At 34.3% G+C, this 18,717-nt stretch overlaps 1 protein-coding gene across 1 annotated transcript; it reads right to left on the bottom strand.

Annotated features, from left to right (window-relative positions):
- Positions 1-17,092: 17,092 nt before the first annotated feature.
- LOC110925595 (DNA-(apurinic or apyrimidinic site) endonuclease-like) lies at positions 17,093-18,170 on the bottom strand. The gene is made up of 2 exons (XM_022169512.2): positions 17,814-18,170; positions 17,093-17,237 (listed from the first exon to the last, which is right to left on the bottom strand). Exons 1-2 carry the CDS (start codon positions 18,144-18,146, stop codon positions 17,124-17,126), a joined length of 447 nt encoding a protein of 148 aa, XP_022025204.2. The 5' UTR covers positions 18,147-18,170; the 3' UTR covers positions 17,093-17,123.
- Between the last annotated feature and the right edge of the window lie 547 nt (positions 18,171-18,717).

Raw genomic sequence — 18,717 nt, 5'->3', positions numbered from 1 at the left:
GGATTTTCAAGTCGGTGATCGTGTATTACTTAAGGTCTCACCTTGGAAAGGTGTGATCAGATTTGGAAAGAAAGGAAAACTTGCACCTAGATATGTTGGACCATTCAAGATCGTCGAAAGAATCGGTAAGGTAGCCTACAGACTTGAGTTACCTCCTGAACTTGGAAATGTTCATCCAACCTTTCACGTGTCCAATCTCAAGAGGTGTTTAGCTGATGAAAACCTCCACATACCGCTTGACGAAATTCGTGTTGATGAAACACTGAAATTTGTTGAGAAACCGGTAGAAATCATGGAACGTGAAGTCAAGTGGCTCAAACGCAAGCGCATTCCTTTGGTCAAGGTTCGTTGGGAATCTAAGCGTGGACCCGAGTTTACTTGGGAACGTGAAGACCAAATGAAGGCAAAATACCCGCATCTTTTTCAATCAGTTTCCTCTAAATAAATTTCGGGACGAAATTTCCACAAGTAGGGGAGACTGTAACATTTGTGCCTGTAATCATCATGAACAGTTCAATTATCAATAAAATAATGTTATTTGATCCCAATGTTTGTTTCATTGTGTTTTACATTTTTCGTGTTTTGACTTTCGTTCAATTTCAAACTCTACATCACTTTCTGGAGAGTTATACGCTAACTGGTGCGTAAACGTACTCAGTTTAGTGCGACAAATACTCCGGAACATCAACATATACTCAACATACCTTAAATAACCTTTACATAACTTAGAAATAAGTTTTGAAGGTTTTGGTATAGCAAAAACAAGTTAATTCACTTACAGGGACTAAACTTGACAAACTGCGAAAGTATGCCAATTTGAACTGTAACGAACATTCCGGAACATGTCCATAAGTTAAACATACCATAAATATCCTTTACATAGCTTAGAAATAGGCTTTGAGAGGTTTGGTATGCTAAAACAAACTTTTGGATCATTCAGGGACTAAAAGTGTCAAAAAGTGCCTAAGTTTGCACTTTCGCGCATAACTTACGTTCTGAATACATCCGGACATCCAAAAATTTATGTAAGCATCCTTATATTATGCCTTAGTGTTTGGCATGAGAAAAATCCATTCGTCGCGTCATTTGGATCGTCTTTCACGCTTATGCGCATTCCGTCGTAATTAAGCGAACATCGCGATCGTACGGCCAAACGAACCGACATCCGACATATTTTTGGGCATGTTTCATGTCCACAATGTTTAGGCATCATTTTAGGGCCTTAAAGGTGACTTTACAGGTCTTAAAGGGGCTGGAAATAGCTTAAAAACGCAACAGGGGCTGAATACGTAAATTCTGCAAGTGGTGCAGATCAGACGGGGCTAGGCGACCCGCGTAAGACCTGCACCCACTTTCACGCGGGCCGCGTGAACATGTCTGACAGCAGATTCTGCATTTAATGCAGAATCTGGCCTTTCGTTCGATCAAAGGGCGATGCCTTTTCACCCAAATGAAGGGCCAAGGGTCAAGTACACTGAATCTAACCCCTGGACACATGTACGCACGAGATCAAAGCACGTTATTCGATAAAACGATCCTAACGGTTCCACCTTTCCTATAAATACCCCCCCCCCTTTTGTGTAAAAACCCACAAATCAGATCTAAATGCTCTAAGTTGATGCTTATGCTTCATACCTGAGCTATTGGATCTTGATTAGCACTCGGGGACCCTCCGTAAGTCTTCTTTCGCTCTTTTATTCGCTTTTCGAGTCCGAAAGTCAACGTTTTGTTGACTTTCTGCATTGACCAGCTTATGGTCGATACGAAGTTCATGGAACTTCATAACGTGAGCGTGATCACGATGGTCATGGTCCGTAGTGACCATACCTACTGATCACCACGCTATCTAGGCTCGGTGACGAGTCGTAGTTTCGGCCAAAATGTGCATTCTTGCATATTTTGTAACCAAACTACTCGTGGGCATCAAAGCCGTTTGTTTTGATGTCAAACCTGTTTCTAAACTTAGTTAAGCATGTTCTAACATGCTTAGCTCGTCACTTTTAGTTTAGTGCTTATATAGGGTCGTAAGGTAAGCGATCTAAACCATCGCTTATGCTTTCGAACCCGACCCTTTTGGTCGGTCATTAGGATCCGACCAAACATATTAGGTGACCATAGCTATAACCTTCCGAGGTTATACCTTGTGGTCACGATGTTAGGCGTTCCGAGCGCGTTCTACGCGAACGACGCGTTAGGGTAGCATAAGCTACCTAAACGGGTCGTGATGGACCGTAAGCACTTAGATTAGGTTTCATTTTAGTATGTGGGCTTTGTTAAGCCATATTACACGAGTCTCCATACTCGTTTGGTTTACGAACCCGCGTACTGTCCGATCCTTCCGATTTGGTCCGGTATATTAACATAGCTACCAATTAGGTGCCGTTGATATTCCGTGACCTCTCGCATTACCTGGTTATTTCACAAGAACAACAAAGCAACCTCAGGTGAGTACATAGAACCCCATCTTTTACTGTTTTCTAAACTGTTTTGGGGTGAAACACATGTGCCTATCTGTTACTTTCATGCTTTCCATGTTTTCACATCGTATATCTGCTATGCTCATTAGTACATTATAGTACATGATTTCATTACATTTTTTGCTATGTATGCCCATTGTGTGCGTACTTAGTACATTGATTTACATAACATTTTTGCTGCATATGTTTACTCAGCATATGGGCACATCGATTTACATGAACATTTCTGTTGCATATGTTTACTCAGCATATGGACACATTGATTTACATAAACATTTCTGTTGCATATGTTTACTCAGCATATGGACACATTGATTTACATGAACATTTCTGCTTCGTATGTTTACTTAGCATACTTAGTACAATTGTTTACATCACATGCCTTCATTTTGTTATGACATTTGGGTTGTTTAACATGGGACAATACATTCATTAACACTAGCTACGCCGTTCGTTAGTAGGTAGTGGTACCATAGGAATTGACAACTCCCATTCCTGAAGTCCTGGGTTTGATAGGACTGGAAGGAATGACCGAATTCGATATACATAACTTAGATAAACCTTTAATTTGTTTAAGGGTTTATCGCCGCAGTCTCAAGGCTTGGATGTATGCATAGTTTACAATACCGCATAAATGTTAATATCAATAGAGCATGCATTTTCCGCAGAACATAACGTTGATTTAAACCACGTTTTACTTCAACGACTTGTTTTGTGCATATGGTTTAAGTTGATACATTTCGCTTACCATACATGATACATTTTGGGATGCACATTACATGATTTACATTGAACATAAACACGTCGACATTGACATACACATTTGGTGGTTTACATTTGAACATAAACATTTGACATGGTTTACAATAACACTTGACATTTGGTTTACACATGAACAATTTACATGGTGGATTGTTTTGGGTAAATGATTTAAGTAACGTGGCGTATGTAATATGATACAAACATGATGGATACGCCGCTGGTACTTCCTATATATAAATGTTTGTATAATATTACATATCGTGGCGTTATCTAAGTCATTTCAGTTTAGACACATTACACTTTACATAAGTAACATATTCTTCACAAGACATTATTTTCACAAACAACTTATCTTATTCAACTCATTTTACTTGGTTATTCGTTTAACCTTGCACTTATCTATACATATCGTTTGATGTTATCATTTTTCAAATGATTTACAAAGCAAAACAAATTACAAGGTTCATGACTGACTGTTATTAAACATTCTTTAAAACCCAAGTCATGAATCCCATTTTCACAAAACCTATGTATCTCACAGGCATTTTTATGCTGACGTACCTACTTTCACATGTGTTTTCAGGAGCTATTCCATAGGACGATGATCATGATTCTAGGGCGGACCTGTGCCTTAGAGCCTAAAAATGAAGTTGAACTAGCATAATTATGTTTTGATTTCCGTACTCTCTTTCTAAGACAATGTAACACCTTTGTTTATAAATAAAATACAACTTGTATGCCATGGTTATGGAACAATTTAATTCTGTCCACAACACTCCCCGACGTTTTCCGCCGCGGTTGCATGTTATACGCGGTCGGGGTGTGACATGATTCATCTTGTCTATCTGTTTTTACTTTTATTTTATTTTTCACCATTTTAGTTAGTTTTATTTTTCTAGTTTAAAAACCTTTTTCTAACTTCAACAATTACAGTCACGTTCCTTTTTTTGTAAAACTAATAACACCCTATGTCCTTTGGCACTAACTAAGTTAAATTTTTCAGTTAAGTTTATTCAGTTAAGGGTATTTTGGTCAATTCATGTTTTTATTTAATTGTTTAATAAATAAAAACAAAAAATTTTCATATCCAATCCTTCTTCCCCAGTTTCCTAACCCTAAAACCCTAACCACCACATCTTGCCACCACCACCTCATCCTGCCGCCACCACCGCCGCATCCTACAGCCACCACTCTAGCCACACCCACTGCCCCTAACCCCTCCACCAAATTACCTGAATGCCATAAAGAGAAATAAGCCCGATACCAAGCCAGGAATGTGAACTGTATAGATTTGCAATACCACTTTCATTGTGGTTCTTGAACGCCATATAAATCCCAATAATACCAAGTACGAGGGCAATAGCGTGTAGAATAAGATGGATAAGCTTCTTCTCAGCTTTCTTGTAAGGAAGAGCCTTATAACTTATAATTGCTGCAAGATAAGCATCAGAACTTGGATGGACCTGGTACGTAAGAAAAGACACAACAAATTAATCACATATTTAGGGACCTCCAATTTTAGATAGACAAGCAATTAATCAACAAAATCTTTAAAAAAACACAATTATGACAGGGTAGGTGAACAACTGTCTACTGGTGCCAAATTCCAAAATTTATCTTCTACAAATCTTGATTGCACCATAGTACTTGAAGGTTGGGTTTGCCATTAATATCCACCAAACTTCAAGTCACGGGATTAACAAAGCCTAACTGAATTTAGTTAGGTCGCCGGAGCCCTATATCTCACCAATTTACTTGAAGGTAGGGTTTGCCCTACAAATCTTGATTGCACCATAATACTTGAAGGATGGGTTTGCCATTAATATCCACCAAAATTTATCTTCTATAAATCTTGATGAACCTGAAACGAAGCTTACCAGAAAAATTGTTGGAATCAACCGGAACTTTAGTTAGGTCGCCGGAGCCCTATATCTCACCAACTTCGTCATCGCAGGTTTGCTTAACATCACCCACCATCCTCTGACTCGGAACTTTAGTTAGGTCGTCGGATCCCTATACCTCCCTCATCTCTTTCTCTTTCTCAGTTTCCCACTCCCTCTAGGTGGTGGTGGTGGTGCGGGTTGGTTTTGGTGGTAGTAGAGATGGGGATTTGGTGGTGGTGGCGGCGGATATGGTGGTGGTGGTGGCGGATATGGTGGTGGTGGCGGCGAATATGGTGGTGGTGGCGGCGGATATAGTGATGGTGGTTGTCATAGCGGTGGCGGCGGACTTGATGGTGGTGCTGGGGGTTCGTTAGAGAAAGTCAGAAACTGTGAATTTGAGAATGGGAGACAGAGATGTTTATTTATTTAAATATATTATTAAACATGGTAAAATTAAAAATATACCCTTGTGTGCCTTGCACATGCCCTAGTGAACTGAAAACTTTAACCAGGTTATAGTCAAAGGACGTAGCGTGTAATGAGTTTTACAAATAAAGGATTGTGACTGTAATGATTAAAGTTAAAGGCTATCCATTGCAATCTGATACAAACATAAAGGACAAAAAGTGTAATTTATCCTTTGATTTGATTAGACGTTGAGGATAAACCGGTACTAAAAGCTCTTGTGTCCTTCGACGACCTCGGTATCTTACCAACACTATACTACGCTCACGATGGGTACACTTGCCCATATGTGTGTTTAGTGTTAGTAAATATCGTGTTTTATAAATTTAAAACTTGGCTAAAAAAGTGTAAAAAGGGCATAAATGTACACCTAAAATATATTACACTACATGCACATCAACGAACAACCGTCAAGGATAGTTAACTGATCGGACGGGGTGATTCCCATCCGATCTGATGATTTGGCCTTAGTGGAGTTCCATTGTTTAATACGTTGTCATACCGTCTCGATCAAACCACAAACCTTTCAAAAAATAATCAGGTTCAAGACGATTAGGTTCGTTGGGACGGATTGCCGCCCGATCGGATAGCCATCCAATCGAACGACTATCCGATCGGCTTGCACTTGGTTCCACACTTAAACTTTTGTTCAAATTTTTAAAGATCTGAACGTCGAACGGATTGCAGCTCGATCGGATAGCTATCCGATCGTACGACCATCCGATCATTTGACTTTTGGAACTTCGACACTTAATCATTTTCATAATTTTCAAAGATCATCAGTAGCTAACGGATTGCCAATCGATCGGATTGCTATCCGATCGAGTGACAATCATGCTGTGAACTTGTTCTCACTAAATGTCCTATCAACCGGATCGCTATCCGATCGAACGACTGTTGGATCGATCGACCTGAAGGGTAGACATACTTCTCTGTTTTCAAAATGCCACAACGACAACTTCAAAGCCATCACACACAAATACATCCTTACCAAACGAATGTCAATCCAATCGAATGGCCATCCGATCGGATGACCATCCGAACGGGTTGACATCCTATCGAATGGCCAACCGATCGGATAGCCACTCGATCGGATTGCCATTCGACACTTGGTTCACTCGCCACCGTTTAACGCCCTGTTCAACGCTTACACTATCAATTTGTAACTAGGCTAATCTCAGACGCGCTCCCTTCAATCCAACCAAGTTGTGTTTACTTGCTGAACACCGACTTTGAGTATACTCGAACCCTTTTTATCGCATTTTGGGTGTAACATATGTTCCTATCAAATCGAATTTATCAAAACGAATTAATCAATCAATCAAACTGTTTATCACTTGCGAATAATTGTTATGCATATTTACACGTGATGCTAGTTACATATGTGGTAGGACTTATACTCGCAAGGTCCCACCTTAACTAGTATAGTACTATAGTACCCGACGGGATCTAGTTAGGATGAATAGCAATCGCAATCGCAGCTCGAGTGACTTAGCTGGTAGTATCTATCTTATATTGATGTATGTTGAGGTATCTCGTTTATGTATTTGGTAATTCGCAGCACTTTTTATCTATTTCTTGCTACTATCAAAACTTGTATACTAGTCAATACTTTTGTATTGACGTTGTTTTAACGTATGTTGCAGGTTTAGTCACAGTCTACATCAAATCAAGCTAGGAAGTCTAGAAACTCACCAAAAAATCTAGGTTGTCGGATTTGTATTATTCGAGAGGACAAGAAATCTGTGATAACTTATGTGATTGTATTTTTTGTTAGTATGGGATAACAAATGTAATGAATATCGTCGCTTTATAGTTGTTATGAATTCTCTTGAGCAATCTGATTTGCCTAGTGTCGTGCCCCGATGATTCCGCCATCGGTTGGGGTGTGACATACATGGTTAAAATTAGGCAAATATAGCATTAGAAACAACCTATAAGCACATATACAAGAAACAATCACATGTAAATTCCACCTAACATGCAAACAAAAGTAGGTCACTACGACACAGTTAAAACACATTTATACCCTCCCCTAGAAGTTCTTAACCCTAATCCTACGTCTCTACGAACTCCTATCATGGACAATGTCATCAGAGAGGTGGAACCCTAGTAAGTCCTGTCTAATCCGCTCGTCCCATGTTAATTTAGGTATGCCTCTACTCCTCCTCTCTAAAGTGAGGGTTTCTACCACTTTAACTGGCTCAGTCGTTTGCCTCCTTTTCACATGCCCAAACCATCTTAATTTCTCTTTTCTTATCTTATCTGATAATCTAGCTACTCCCAACCTCTCCTTTAAAACATCATTTCATCTGACAATCTTTAACTTCAAACATGATCTAGATATCATGCAATATAACAATTTGTTATTTAAAATGCTATATATTGTATTGAAAAATAAAACCTTATTCTTAAAACAAACATGTAACTCAACACACAAAAAAAAATAAATAAAGATAATGAGAATGTATTATTTTTATACCAAAAACTAAAATGAATAATACTAATAAAGAAGTTGTCTGATCTTTAGTGGTGAGCCTCACTGATCCCACAATAAGGAAAAAGAGGTTCATACATCAAAACAAAACAAAACAACCTAAAATATAATTGCTTTAAAAAGATGGTGTGACTAGAAAATATAAGTAGCATTGGCCATTGGAATCCAACATATATAAGAAAATATATATATATATATATATATATATATATATATAAGTGATAAATCTTTTTTCTTTTTGTAATATAAGAATTATAAAACTATACTGAATATCCTAATCTCTAATTTTATAATAAAAATAAAACAAAAAATGATTTTATATAATTGTATTAAAATCTTCAAAAATTTAAACATGATACTAAAAAGGCAACACAACCAAATCGCATCTTAACAGCTATGGTTTAAACACAATTAGTGATGGATCCAGAGTTTTTTTGGAGAGGGTGCAAAAAATGGGTCGACACAAATCAAGTCGGGTCAAAATAGGTTGGCTAAAAACAAGTCGGGGTTTAAACAGGTTGCCTAAAAAGAAATCAGGTCAAAACGGGTTACGTAAAAACAAGTCAGATTAAATCGGGTTGGAGAAAAACATTTCACAAATTATTTGTCGAGCTTTCACCTTTGTAGCCATGATTATTTGGAACTCCGAACCAAACCCCATTTTTTTTTCAAGATCCACTCTTGATTTTGAGTTTTGTTGTTGTTTTTTATATTTTTTTTCCATTCGATGTTGATAAGATAGATAAGTTCAATCTATCTGAGACACCTACTGAGTTGTGATTTTTGAGTGAGTTCGTTTTGTGTAAAAAAAGTTTAAAACCGTAAAAATGTTTTCGTAAAAAAAATTGAAAAAAAGTATTTGTAGAAAAAAAGGTTAAAACCGTAAAAAGTAAAACTTTTTTATGAAATTTGTAAAACGTAAAACGTAAAACTTTTCTATGAAATTTATAAACCGTAAAACGTAAAACTTTTTTACGTAAAACGTAAAAGGTAATTTTTTTATGAAATTTGTAAAACGCAAACTTTTATGTAAAATATTTTATGAAATTTGTAAAACGTAACTTAAAACTTTACGCAAAAATATTTTAACCCTGGGCTTTGGCCCAGTGGTTATGGAAATGAAGGAAAACTCCTGACCGTATGGTCTCGAGTTCGATTCCCGATTCACCATGGTTTTACCGGCTTTGCATTGTCGTGCCCTCTGGCGGGTGCAGGGTCGGGTTTTCCCCGGAACTGGTAGCATGGTGGGCTAGGGGCTCCGTGCGTGCAGGTTGGGTTGCCGCGGGCTACCTTTCGGCCAATGGGTGTCGCGTATGGAATACCCGACGATTCTTATGTTGGACATTAAAAAAAAACTTTACGCAAAAAAATTTATCTCTTAAAACGTAAAACTTTTACGTAAATTGTAAAATTTAAAACTTTTTTTATGTAAAACGTAAAACGTAAAAAAATTTACGTAAAAAAGTAAAACTTTTTTAAGAAATTTGAAAAGCGTAAAACTTTTTTATGTAAAATGTAAAACGTAAAAAAATTTTATGAAATTTGTAAAATGTAAGACTTTTTTATAATATTTGTAAAACGTTTTTGTTTTTTAATTTACCAAAAAAGGTTTAAAACCGTAAAAAAACGGGGCGAAAAAAATGTAAAAAAAAACGTTTAAAACCATAAAAAAAAAGTTTTAGACACATGTTTTTAAACTTTTTTTACGGTTTTAAACTTTTTTTTTAAAAACGGCACATAAAAAACAGCACATTAAAAACAGGGCGTCAAAACGTTGTGCAAAAAAAGGACGCGTGAAAAAGCTAAGCGTAAAAACAGCGTGAAAAAAGGCGCGTTAAAAACGACGCGTGAAAATGTTTGTCGTAAAAACGGCGTGCAAAAACGGCGCGCAAAATTTTTTTTTCTTAAAAAATATGAATTTAAAACGCTTTTTAATAAAAAAAATATGTTTAAAAAACAACTAATATAATATTACAAAAAAGTAATAAAAAATAATAAAAACAAAAAGACAAAAAAGAATAAACTTACTAAACTACCCTTTTGTATTAAAATATTAAAAACATAATAGTACAAAAAGTATTTAATATTAATTTTAACTACTTTTAATCTCATCCATCCATCTTGAAAATCTAATGGTTGAAAAGTAATTCTCTCGGTTCTCACAACTGAGGGTGGTTTTCATTTTAGTGGCCCTATATATATATATATATATATATATATATATATATATATATATATATATATATATATATATATATATATATATATATATAGGGGCTCATGCGAGAACCACCCTTATTATAAGAAACTTGAGAACCAATGTGAACACAATCTAAAATAGCTAAAAAAAACCTAACCCCCACCCCCAAAAAACCTAAACCCCCTCCCCCCCCCCCCCCCAAAAAAAAAAAAAAAAAAAAAAACCTAACCCCAACCCCCCCCCCAAAAAAAAAAAAAAAAAACCTAAACCCCCCCCCCCCAAGCTAAAAATGCTAAAAACTAAACCCCCAAAAAACCTAAAAAAATCAAAAAAAAATCTAATTTTTTTTTTTTTGAAGTTTTTAATGTTTTTTATGTTAAAATCGCTACTTTTAGAAGCCAAAAAAAAAATTTTTTTTTAAAAAACTTTTTTTTGCTTCGAAAAGTAGCGATTTTTTTATAAAAAATATTTAAAAATTCAAAAAAAAAAATTTGTGTGATTTTTAGCTATTTTTAGGCATTTTTGGTGTGTTCACATTGGTTCTCGCGGTTCTCACAATAAGAGGTGGTTCTCGCATGATCTTCTCCATATATATATACATATACATATACATATACATATACATATACATATACATATACATATACATATACATATACATATACATATACATATACATATACATATACATATACATATACATATATAGGGGTCCGCTAAAATGAGAACCACCTCGAGTTGTAAGAACCGTGAGAACTACATCGTACGGGGCAAGGTGGACCAAATGTTTTTTTCACAAACGTAGATGCGTGTATTATAAACACATTTGTAAAAAAATTAAAAAAAATTAGTTTTTGAGCACCACAAGTGTATGTTTACGGGTACCGTAAATTTTCCGGTAGGATTTACGGTACCCGTAAACACAAACTTGTGGTGCTCAAAACTACACACACGACATTTTTTTGAATTTTTTTTAAAGATGTGTTTATAATACACGCATCTACGTTTATGAAAAAAAAAATTGGTCCACCTCGACCCGTACGGTGTAGTTCTCACGGTTCTTACAACTCGAGGTGGTTCTTAATTTAGCGGTCCCCTACATATATATACATATACATATATATATATATATAGAAACGAGTTCAGGAGAAAACGCTCAAGTGTGAGAACAGTGAGAACGCATCCTGACCCAACACGTGTCACACGGCTTAGAGAAGGGCGGAGGGGATTTTTTGTCCTTTTATCTTCTTCTTTTCTAGTTCCGTTTTTCCCAATATTTTTTTTTTTTATTTTTTGTGGTTTAAGATTTTGGCGTTAACCAAATTCAATAATTAATGGCGTTTAATGGTTTTATCGTATAAAGATTTTGGCGTTTATGGTATTTATGGCGGTTTTCAAATCGTATGCCATCAGAACCCCAGGGTGGTCAGGAATCTATCTGAATGGCGTTTTTTCAAAGCTTTTTAAACAAGATAGCCCATTGTTCTATTATTTTTTATATACATTTTGGCGTTTGTGGTAACTTGGCGTTTTACAATTGTAAGATTATATCACAACCACAGGGAAAAAATAGAAGCGAAGAAAATAAATTAAAAATCATAATCGGATCTCTCTTCACAATCTTCACTGTCATCAGTCTCTCTCTTCTTTAATAGTACAAGAATATTCTCTAATTATATGGCGTTTTATGTAAAACTTAACAAACCCATCGGTTTGATTATTTTGCCTGCTCGTCTGTTGAAGTGGCTTTTTGTGGATGTTTGGGTTCATAGATCTATGTCGTGTAGGTGGGTTTTTCGCTTTTTCTTCATCGTCATCTTCATCTTTATAATCATGGCACTCTTCAGTGTCATTGATCTATTTTCCTCATCCAAGCCTTATTCAAGAACACAAAATGACATTCGATTGTCATCAATATCTTTTTCTTGTAGAATTGTCCATCTCATGCAGCAAAATCTTTTTGAGTTACTCCTCCCAGCTAACAATCCATTCAATGAAGCATCACGAAGAAAAATACTGAATATCTAAGATAGCATATTAGCCATATTTGATTTTTTGGCGTTTTGCAGTCAGTGGTATTTAGTAGTATTTTGGCATTTTTTTAGTAAATGGTAGTTGCTAAGATTTATTATTTTATAGGATTTCTTTTGGCGGCGTAGGTTAGGCAGTGCATTATTATAATAAAGTATTCGTCGTTTCAGGTACTGTTTGTAATTATTGTTTTTGATAAGCTTTTTTCTCTGAAGTCTGTAACACGTCCCGTCTTTCAAGTTTGGCATTTTAGATTCTAATATAATAAATTTTCCGTCTCTTCATTTTTACTGTTTTGTAATTACTGTTTCTAGTTACATTTTCAAGTTTGCTTTTTATTTTTTTTATTTTTTGGGTTTTTTATAATACTTTTTTAAAGTTTTTTTATTATAGTTAGGAGTTTTTTAGGGCGTTTTACAGGATGATAGCGTTTAAACAAACATTTTGGCTGTTTTAGCGTTTTTATTATATATTGTGTTTTTTATTATATAACAATCAACTGAAAAAGAAAATAAAAAATATATATATAAACAATTGATTTTCCAAATCTTTATTGTCACTAGTCTTTTTCTTCTTTTTTGAATCATCTTAACTGGCTGGTTCGACTTTCGTATGATTCATTTTGTTTTTTTGTTTTTCAAGTAGCTTTTTTGTCGCCGTTTGTAAAAATAAAGTCTGACATCTGCATGTTTTTCTTGAAGATTTGTCCATCTCATGCAGCAAAATGTTATTGAGTTTAGACCCTTCAGCCAACAATCTTGAATTATTCAAAATTAGTTATTTTTTCACCTTTCCTTTATTAAATTCGTGTGTTTTTAGTTCCTTTATTCAAGATTTTGCTTTTTTTAGGGAATATGCCACAGAATAGTAATGAAGTTTTAGGAGTGTTCCAATTAGATCACTAATAAAATTTATTGTTCCAATTAGATCATTCTACTTTATTTTGGTGTTATAATACTAGATATTTTACCTGAATAGCAGGTTATAATCCTACATGACATTTATTTATGGTTAGTTGTTTATCTTCTTTTATGACTATAATTTAAATGTTTTTGGTGTAGGAGTATTTAGTACTTTCTTTCATTAAAAATTTACTGACATCTAACTATTTTTCACAATCTTATAAAAATTTTGATAACTTTTTAGAGATTTTGAAAAAAAATCACATTTTTTTTTTTCATTTTTTAACTTTTCTACAATTTTTTAAAAAAATTTTAAATTCATTTCGCATTTTTTTAACCCATTTGGCATTTATGTGCCATGTCAACAAATTTTTTTTTAAATAAAAAACCTAAATAAATGCCATGTAGGATGGATGACCTTCTATTTAGGTAAAATCTCTAGGATTGAAACATCAAATAAAACTTGAATGACCTAATTGGAACAAAAAAAAAAATTATGAGTGACTTAATTAGAACACTCTTGAAACTTTGTTACTATTGTTCAAAGTTAACCCTTTTTTTATAAACATCATTTTTTAATCTTCGTTTTTTAAACCACTCGTGCGTTTAAAATCGATCGTATTTAAATTCCTTCGATTTTTGAAATCATTAATTTTCTAAAGTTCTTTTTCTCAAACGGCTATAAGTAAACTGAATACAAAGTTTAAAAATGAACGATTTCAAAAACTGTTCAAAAAGAAACGGTTTTAAAAGTTAATGACTTGTAATAACAAATTGTTTAAAAAGAGTTAAAAATGATTTAAAAAACCGTATAAAATGAATCGGTTAAAAAAACTTTAAAAGACAAACAACTTTAAAAAGAACGATTTTAATAAACAAGCGGTTTAAAAATAAATAATTTTAAAAACGATAGACGATTTAAAAATGATTTTAAAAACGACGTTTATAAAAAAACAAACGCTTAATGAAAATATATATTTATTTGTATATATAAACATATTTTGTTAAATAATAATCATTAAAATAACGAAATAATAAAAAAAACTTGAGTAATTGCATTAATAATCTCTTAAATATTAAAAGAACTTTCTAATTATCAAAAAAACAGCTCCTAAGGTATATAATTACCTAATTACTCTTACACTTAACTGCATAAAAAGTAACAAAGTTAGTATCAGTGGCCAAAACCGTTATAAAATGCAATCTTGTGGTCTGATATGTTAAAAGAATCCTTTTTTTGGGCTAAAATAGTTAAACTGGCTAAACCTCAGGGGTCAAAACAGTAATTTACTCTTTTTTTTTTAATTTTTAGGATGTTATGTAGCTTTTTTCTAAATTAATATAAGTGTGTGTTTTATTTTATAAATCTCAAGTATATAAAAAAAATATAAAAACTCAACATGGACCACAAATGCCGCTAACCCACGCCGCTTTCACACCCCACTTTTTTTAGGAGGTCTAATGGAGCCCACAATCGCCACGTGTCGAATAATGCTACCAACCCAAGCCCCCCACACCCCATAGTCGTTTTTACAATCTAAGATGCCATAACCTTACATTCGTATGGATTTAAAAATACATCACTTTTGTCATAAGTAAACTCATTATAAATAGATCACTAGGTCATGCATAAATATTAAAACAATATGACACGTAAACGAAACTATTAGAGTTTCCCGATCATTTTCTAGTGTCTGTCGTAGATAAAAGAGTTGCTGATACAAGTGAGGGAGAAGAATTGTTTTATTTTGTTGAGTAACGTCTATTAAACGAAGTATGTAAGAGAGGTGGTTGTGGATTGTTTTAGGAAATCTTTTTGGCTCTAAGAGATGTAAAGTGCGAAAGGGTGTGATGTGGCGGCTTTAAAAGCCTCGATAGTAAATGCTCTTAATTGTTTGACTATTAGACTAGGTTATATACCCGTGAGCTTCACGGGTTATGGGTTGTGTTAAAAAAAATATATCAATTTGCAAGTTATTGCATTTGCAAAGAACAAATAATACATAAGCAGCAATATTGTAACTCACAGTCCACAACTAACAAAAAATAATGAGTTCTACCAAACTGAAGAGAAATAGGCATGCAACAATCCGGGTCTAATGCTTCCCACATCTGGTTGATGAGAGCAAAATGAGACCCACATTTCATTCACTTCAACCAGTTTAACCCGTTTCAGTTTTACCCAAGTTGCTGAACCTATCCGCTTCGACCCGTTGGAGTTAAATCATAACCTATATAAAATCAGTTTTATGTAAATGGGCTGAAACAGAACAATGGCCTGACCTGCAGTCACCTACAACATCATCCAAGAACACACGGTCAAGTGCATGGATCAAATATCTATCATTCACAAAACCATAAATATAATATGCAAATGTTTTAAATCTATTTAATTATGGTTTAGTTTATCTGTACTTGATAGCAAACTTAATATCATCATATGAAGAAGGCTTGTCGAGCCTTGAAGTAAGATCAACCACCTAAACATCAACAGTAGGTATACGAAAGGCCATCCCTGTAAGTGCAGGCAAAACTTTTCCCACAACCTTCAAATAAAACAATCAATTGAGTACAACGACGTTAAATATCAGGTTCTTTATCACACAAGTTATAATCTTTAGACCTTGGCAACCCTTCTTGATGGACCACCAATGGTCTTTTGAGTTGCTGAACGATACACAAGACCTACACTAAATCCATGGTGTTTTCCAAGCTGGTCGGCTAACTCCCGCATTGGAGACATGATAACGCTACCCAGTCTACCCTCTTGACACCATATAGCTTTATACAACTTCTCCAAAACCTACAAAAAAGCAAGTTTTTATAACCATAAAAATCGCTTTATATAACTCCATATGTCATATAAAGATTAAAATTACAACTAATATATATATGCGTATAGAGTACATAATGACATATCTTACAACCCATTGTTCGAAAACCATATTACAAAAGTTGGTTACTTATGCTAATAACATTTGGCAAAAGTAAAGAACGAAACTTGTTTACTATGGTAGAAACCATCATCCAGCCTGTAAAAAGGGCCCTTGTATAAAAACAATAGTTAGGCATAGATCACACAAACATTTTCGATTTTCATCTTTTAACTGTTTTAATGTCTTTTATCTCTAATTACTTTATTCATCTCACACACATATCATGAGTATCTAGAAGGATATGTCTAACATAGTCTTGTAATTTAACAAACAAACATTTCCGGTTACATCTAACTCACAATACTTATCATTATACATTATGCAGCTTATCTTTATTTATTTGGTTTCTACAAAAAAAAAAAAAAAAAAAAAAAAAAAAAAAAAAAAAAACTCACGAAGAGGACTCATACCATGTAAGAGACAAAGTGCATCATGTCTTTAGTAGTTTATCCACCCTTCTTGCCATCCTTTCAATAAAAATTATTCAGTTTTGGACGATCGAATCAGGTTGTTCGATTCCGTCATTCGCGTCTGCGCACAGGCTCATACATTTTCAAATACATCATGATATACCTATCACGACCAAAAGATTTCTCAGTCCTTAACATAATTGATTTCAACTCCTTGAAGGTTCCAGACATGCAAACAACCACCAACAACTTAAATAAAAAAACATAATATTTTATCATAAACAAACAACCACCAAAAATATCTCAAAAGTGTTTATTTATGAATACTCACATAATGTTATCTTTTTGACCTTTAACAACCGCCAACCAAAAAAGGTTATAAAATTTTGATTGTTAACCGTAGCCACAAGGATTATGTTTATTAAAACCCTTTTATTTAAACCTAAGGAAATATTTAAACCTAAGGAAGTATTTAAACCCAAGGTAATCCAATTTTGTGGCTTTTTTTAGACAACCCACATTAACAAAAACCTTAACAAACCTCCTTTGGCTCCTAGGGTTTAGACATCCCAATTTTGTACCAGTTTTTCCTTGCGTGACGAATTATTATCGTCCTTCAATTCTCTAGGGTTTTTCGGAGCACCTTTGGCTCCAGCTGCAGGCATTTTCACTTCCTACCATTGATTTTACCGTTAGATGAATATCAACAACTTATCTTTCCAATATCACACATTCTTTTGTTTCTAATTCTCATTATGCAATGACTAATGCAAACTTCTGTGAGTCTAGTTTCTCATAATTGTGTTGCATTTGTAATCATATCACCTTTTTAAATATCATTAATAGTTCTGCATGCTTATCACTTGTATAAAGAACAATCAAATAGTCATAAAATTAAAATTCCCAAATAAATAACCACTATGAAATGCATCCAGAGGTCTAGAGCAACAAAAGCAAACCTAGAAACTAAAGAAGCACAAAATGAAACCAAAATTTCATAATATTACCACTAAATCAAAATGAATGTTAATTTCAGACCACAATTTCAACACAGTAGATAAAAGGTATACTTTTTTGGTTCCAAAAATTTAACAGCCCTAAAACCCATTTCACAATTTATAACATCCAACAACACAAATCCCCAATAACGTGACAGCATTCCTCAAATTCTCATAAAAAATTGAATTCAAACTTGTTTAGGGTAAAATTAATTATATTAAGAAAATAAAAATTGAGGGGCAGAATGTGACCTGTATGGTGATGACATCAGGGTCAATGTCATCGATGAACTTGGTGAACTCAGGCCAATTGTTTTTAACATGAAGAAGAAAGTTGTTGGCATCCCAAGTTAACAATTTTGTGGGTTCTTTCTTTTGGGATTTATTCTCCTCATCTTCAACAACTACTGGTGTCTTTGTTTCACCATCGACTGCTGGTGTTGGTGAAGAAGAAGAAGAGAGGTTGGGTTTCTTGAAGGAACCATCTTTTTGCACTGGTTGAAAGAATCGCTTCAAAACCTTAAAATCAGATCTGATGAATCCAAATCCAGAATAATAAAGATCATAAAACCTTAAAAAACACATATGTAGGGTTTGGATTTACCTTTATCAGATCGTTCAGAAAACCGATTAGGGTTTTCGACAAACCCACGAGTATCATACGATAACCAATTGAAAGAAGTTGAAAGTTAGCTAAAATCGAGTTCGATTGCAAGTTACCTTGAAGCCGTCTTCATGGAACGACAGGTGAAGAGATGATCAGTTGCTTGGAACAGAGATGAAGATGGAGGCTCTCTAGGGTTTTGGAAAAGAAACGTTGAAGGGGAAGCGTGAATGGGAAGATAGTCTAGGTTTTGGATTTTTTTTTGGTTTGGGAATGAATTTGAATTTTGAATGAGAGTAGTTGTTTGAGGAAAGCTGGAAAGGCATAGCCCCGTCTGACATTTGAACCAGATAAAGCTTGTATTAGATGAAATATTATTTTTAATAAAACAAAATAAAAATTCTAAGAAAATGACACATAGGATAAAGATTAAAGGAGGGCTTAGAATTGTGACAACTCAGATTTTCAAACCTTCCTTTATTGTGGTGTTGACACATCAGATTTTAGAGCTTTGCTTTATTATATTTAGAGATTAAAAAATAAAGATTAAAA

Source organism: Helianthus annuus, chromosome 17 (assembly GCF_002127325.2).
Source record: "Helianthus annuus cultivar XRQ/B chromosome 17, HanXRQr2.0-SUNRISE, whole genome shotgun sequence".
NCBI classification, from domain to species: Eukaryota; Viridiplantae; Streptophyta; class Magnoliopsida; order Asterales; family Asteraceae; genus Helianthus; species Helianthus annuus.
This window is presented reverse-complemented; position numbering and strand designations above follow the sequence as displayed.

Bases quoted from the DNA above. Each gene is read 5' to 3' on its own strand.
- LOC110925595 (XM_022169512.2), bottom strand. From the start codon at position 18,146: ATGTGTTTTTTAAGGTTTTATGATCTTTATTATTCTGGATTTGGATTC. The intron at 17,238-17,813 runs GTCACATTCTGC...AATCAATGGTAG, and splicing joins CTGATGTCATCACCATACAG to GAAGTGAAAATGCCTGCAGC.